The 4,608-nt window shown below is 41.4% G+C and overlaps 1 protein-coding gene across 1 annotated transcript in view; it reads right to left on the reverse strand.

The window, feature by feature from the left end:
- Nucleotides 1–4,101: 4,101 nt before the first annotated feature.
- The window catches only part of LOC109462148 (pre-miRNA 5'-monophosphate methyltransferase-like), a 3,181-nt gene continuing 2,674 nt past the window's right edge, over nucleotides 4,102–4,608 (reverse strand). The window contains exon 4 of the mRNA XM_019758641.1: nucleotides 4,102–4,120. Within this exon, the coding sequence (XP_019614200.1) occupies nucleotides 4,102–4,120 (19 nt within the window). The remainder of the gene's footprint in view (nucleotides 4,121–4,608) is intronic.

Raw genomic sequence — 4,608 nt, forward strand, 5'->3', positions numbered from 1 at the left:
ACATCTGTAGGGTTTCTCACCAGTGTGGTTTTCATGTGAGACTTCAGATGACCCAGCTGACTGAACTGCTTGCTGCACTCGTCACATCTGTAAGGTTTCTCACCAGTGTGAGGTTTCATGTGAGACTTCAGATGATCCAGCCGACTAAACTGCTTGCTGCACTCCTCACATCTGTAGGGTTTCTCACCAGTGTGAGTTTTCATGTGAGACTTCAGATGACCCAGCTGACTAAACTGCTTGCTGCACTCCTCACATCTGTAGGGTTTCTCACCAGTGTGAGTTTTTATGTGTCTCTCCAGACTAACCAGCTGACTAAACTGCTTGCTGCACTCCTCACATCTGTAGGGTTTCTCACCAGTGTGAGTTTTCATGTGAGACTTCAGATGACCCAGCCGAATAAACTGCTTGCTGCACTCCTCACACCTGTAGGGTTTCTCCATGTTGCGAAGAATCTGCAGAGACAAAATGAAGCATCATTAAAAACCCAAAAGACGGCAGACTTACATTTTTTTTACATTGACTGATTGAGCCCCTATTGTAAGTTGGTGGTATTTTTATACCTGTAATTTTGAATTTTAATCCGAATAACTTGCATGTAGGAATGAGTTCCAGAAACCTTAACATAAAATTGCCACAAAATTTCCGGAAAAGGATTTTCAATAATAACGTATATAATAAATGTGCTACCGGTACAAAATGGCGGAAACTACAGTATTTTGGCTCGGGGGCAACAAGAGGGGTTTGGAGTATACCTTACATGAATTGTCTTGCGTCCTGCATACCTTTTCTTTTTTTAAATACAGATGACCACTAAAAATTACTCTGAAACTGGAAATGCATTTTATTTTAACTTGTTTAAGAATATATAGCTGTTACAACTCCTAAACTCTTAGTCTTCTTTCATAAAGTTTCTTCGTAAACCCCTAAAGAGCCTACAGAGAACATTCCTCCATGTGACAAATTTCCCGCCATTTTCGACGGTGCGAAAAACAGCAAAATTACACGCCAATATTTGTCAAAATTCCACCTCCAAGCTCTGGTATACTTTCGTCAACAGCCACAGACGATATTTCGTCATAAATATTTAAAGTTTGTCGTTACACAAGCAAGGAGTTCTCTAGAATGTCCTTGTTTACAAGTTAACAGCCTTCCACAGCGTCATCTGAATATTCTATCACAAGTATATTTTTCTACCAATTTTACAAAGCCTTTATGCTCCAAATGCAACACATTAAACGCTAGTAATCTTACCTGAACAACGATAGCAGCTTGTTCGAGTTGTACGAGTCGACATTCAAGAGAGAGACTGCCGCTTTCCTCGCCGACGGAAAGAACAAGAAAGGGAAGTTGCGGCCTGATGACCCGGAAGCATTCTAAGGTCAAGGGTCAAACGGTAACTCCTGATTATTGGTTTAATGTAGCAGAACAGTTTTTGCCTTATAAGGACCCCCAAGGTTAACTTTATAGTAGGGCACACTGGAGAAACACGGCCAACTATTACAAATACACGTGTGTTACGATATATGGTATAATAATGCTTTATTTGTTTTGTTCACAATGTGTATATATAGAGAGTGGGGCCAAAACATTAATTAAAGAGCCCATAAAATTCAATACATGACATACATGTAATACGACTATATTGCGTTCAGAAAATCAGCTACTAGTATCTACAGGTTTGACTATCAGGCGAAGCTAAGGCCACACCGACTTAATTTATAGATGACATCCACGCGCGCATTGATCTAAATGTTCTACCTGTTCTAAAAAAAAAAAGTTAACGTCCATCGAGGATCTGGCCTGGCTATTGGCCCGGGTAGTCCATGCATGGAAGTTAGCGAAGATACCGTACTGATTCCTGTCCTCATGAGAGGTTAAGTTGGATGAAGAGAAACAATCTACAAATATCTGCAATGAAGAGTGTCCCAATTTCCTACCTGGCCCGACACTACTATAACTCTTTACTCACGTGATATTTAAGGGTTAATGACCCGCCCCGAGGTGAATATGGTGTGATAAAGCCTTGTCAGTTGCTATAACCACCGAATAGAGCCACCAAGTGAGCGCAGCGAACGAGGTGGCTTTATGAGGTGGTTATAGCAACTGACAAGGCTTTATCACACCATATTCACCGAGAAAGGGCGGGCCATTAACGCTATTATCATATAGCTTACACGATAGCCTATCCAAACTGATGCAGTAAGTGACACAATGTACAATTTACCCGTTGCACATGCTGAATAGAACATAGTTCCATCTGGAGTCACCTGAGGTCACTGGGTAGAGTTCACGTTCTATGTCTTCTATCTGGGTCACAGGCAGGGAACAGGTGTTCTTATGGGAGTCACCCGAGGTCATTGGAACACAACTCAAGTTATTTTTGGATTTTTTAGAACTAGAGCCGTGTTCTATTGGGTCACCTGAGGTCATATGCGGGTGATTATTGGGTTTGTTTAATGTATGGATTGGGATGAATAAATACCCGATTTTGACTCTATTTGTGACATTACGGTGTCATAAGGAATGTGGAATGGAGCCTTCTGATTGGTCAACGTCACCCGGCTATATGATAATTCACATTAAGACATGGGCTGCACTTTCTGCAAGTATTCGAAACGTACTTTTAAGGGAACAGCCTTACACTAGGTTAGAACTACTAAGCAGCTAACGATATTAGTGCTGCAAATATCAAGCGTCAAAAATTTGAACCAATCAAAAGAGACATTAGAAATTCAACGATGCCGAGCAGACATCTATTGGGTGTACCTATTGGTCCATCTTTGTCTACCCTGATTGGTCACTCATATTTGAATGAACCAATCAGCATCCACATCATGAAGTTGACCCGTCAAATATTTGAACCAATCAAAAGAGACATTAGAAATTCAATCATGCTGAGCAAAAATTCATTGGGTGTACCTATTGGTCCATCTTTGTCTACCCTGATTGGTTAGTCAATTTGAATGAACCAATCAACATCAAATTCAATAGAGGGCTACATACGGGATACTGACAGTGTCGTATTACCGAAGCCGCACAACACAGTATTTATGGGCGGGCACAAAGTAGTGCTGCACAAAACTAGAGAAAGGTACAAAGATTGTTCGGTGCATGGCGTCGAGATGGAACCTGTGATCAATGTTAGAGGAATACGTCAGTTTTGAGACTGTAAAAGTTGAATTGTGGTGCGTGTTCAGTCGGCGTAGACTTGCGCTTGGATACTGGTGTTGTGCCGCACAACGGTAGTGAACAATGATTGGTCAATTGATTTAAGTGAACCAATCAGCATCCACATCATGAAGTTGACTTCTTTGCTGCAGTTCCGGGCCAAACTGCTATGCCCAAGTGGCGTCCTTGTACCGTGGCGGGGCCGTAAACTGACTAAACAGGTGTGATTACGAAGTTTTTAACAAACGGAGAGATGTTTAGGACAGTCTTGTAGAATTAACTTGACAATATTTTCATGCTGTTGTTTCCAAGGTCTTCCAGGAGTGCCAGAATGTCGCTGACAATCGTCCAAGCGGCCACGATCAGTATGTTTCCTGTGACTGTAACGTTACGGTCGATGAATTTGCCGTTAATTTTGGGGAATTCTTCAGCCAGGGGCAATTTTCAGGAAGTATTTCGAACACAGATGCGTTATTTGTAACCTTTTCGATGTCATTTTGATTTGTTGTGCCCAAGGAGGCTCTAGAAAACATGCTATAATAATATGCACCGTATTCTTGCCATGCAACGGTCCAAAATGCTGCAGTTAGCAGATGGCAGAAAGAGGGCGCTAAAATGAGACCGTAAAAAAGGCTGAATTAATGAGATGCGCCGTCCATTGTCGTAGGCACAGAATTCGTCAATATTCCTGTGATTTTATCAGTTGTGGCTGCATTTAGATGATAGGAAAATATACCTTACATATTTATCAAGGCGATAATTTCTGTTTATGGCTACTGCTGCACAGAAAAAAGCAACATGAATCGTTGATAACAGTGAACGAAAGTGCCCCCCTCCCCACCACCTGTTCTGACAACAATTCTGTAGTAAATAGAACGTAAAAGAATTATGTATATGACAACGCTTATAACTTCTCATTTTATGTCCTTTTGCTTACACCAATGTAAAGTTCCTGCAACGCATAAAAAAATAAAATAAAACAGAAAAATTCCGTCGTAAGAACTCCCATAATGCTTTTGACCAAAGGACGTTGACCTTGCTGGTGAACTCCCCCCCTCCCCCTAATGTGCGTATTACGGCACTGTGTCACAAATGCTGTGAGCGAGGCCATTGTATGAACACCTAAGAGTGTAATTTTCGTTTCATTAAAAGGTTTTATTAATTCTGGATTGAAATGATCAAATGAGATGAGATATGGCCCATAGTTTACACGTTGTAACTGCGTGTGTTGAACCGCTCCACCGAGACCAGTCAGTAGTGACCTCTAGCGGTCCAGTCACGAACTGCAGTACCAACATTGAACATGGCTGCCACCATCATTTTCACTCAGTCAGTTTCACTTACGACGTTTTCATAGTTACGGTGATAAATAGATGAGGCCACGTCCTGCAATTTTTCAGAAAGAAAGGGACCAGAGTCTTGTACGAATTTTTTTTTTTT

This window comes from Branchiostoma belcheri, unplaced genomic scaffold (assembly GCF_001625305.1).
Source record: "Branchiostoma belcheri isolate BF01 breed outbred unplaced genomic scaffold, Haploidv18h27 scaffold113, whole genome shotgun sequence".
In the NCBI taxonomy this organism is placed as follows: Eukaryota; Metazoa; Chordata; class Leptocardii; order Amphioxiformes; family Branchiostomatidae; genus Branchiostoma; species Branchiostoma belcheri.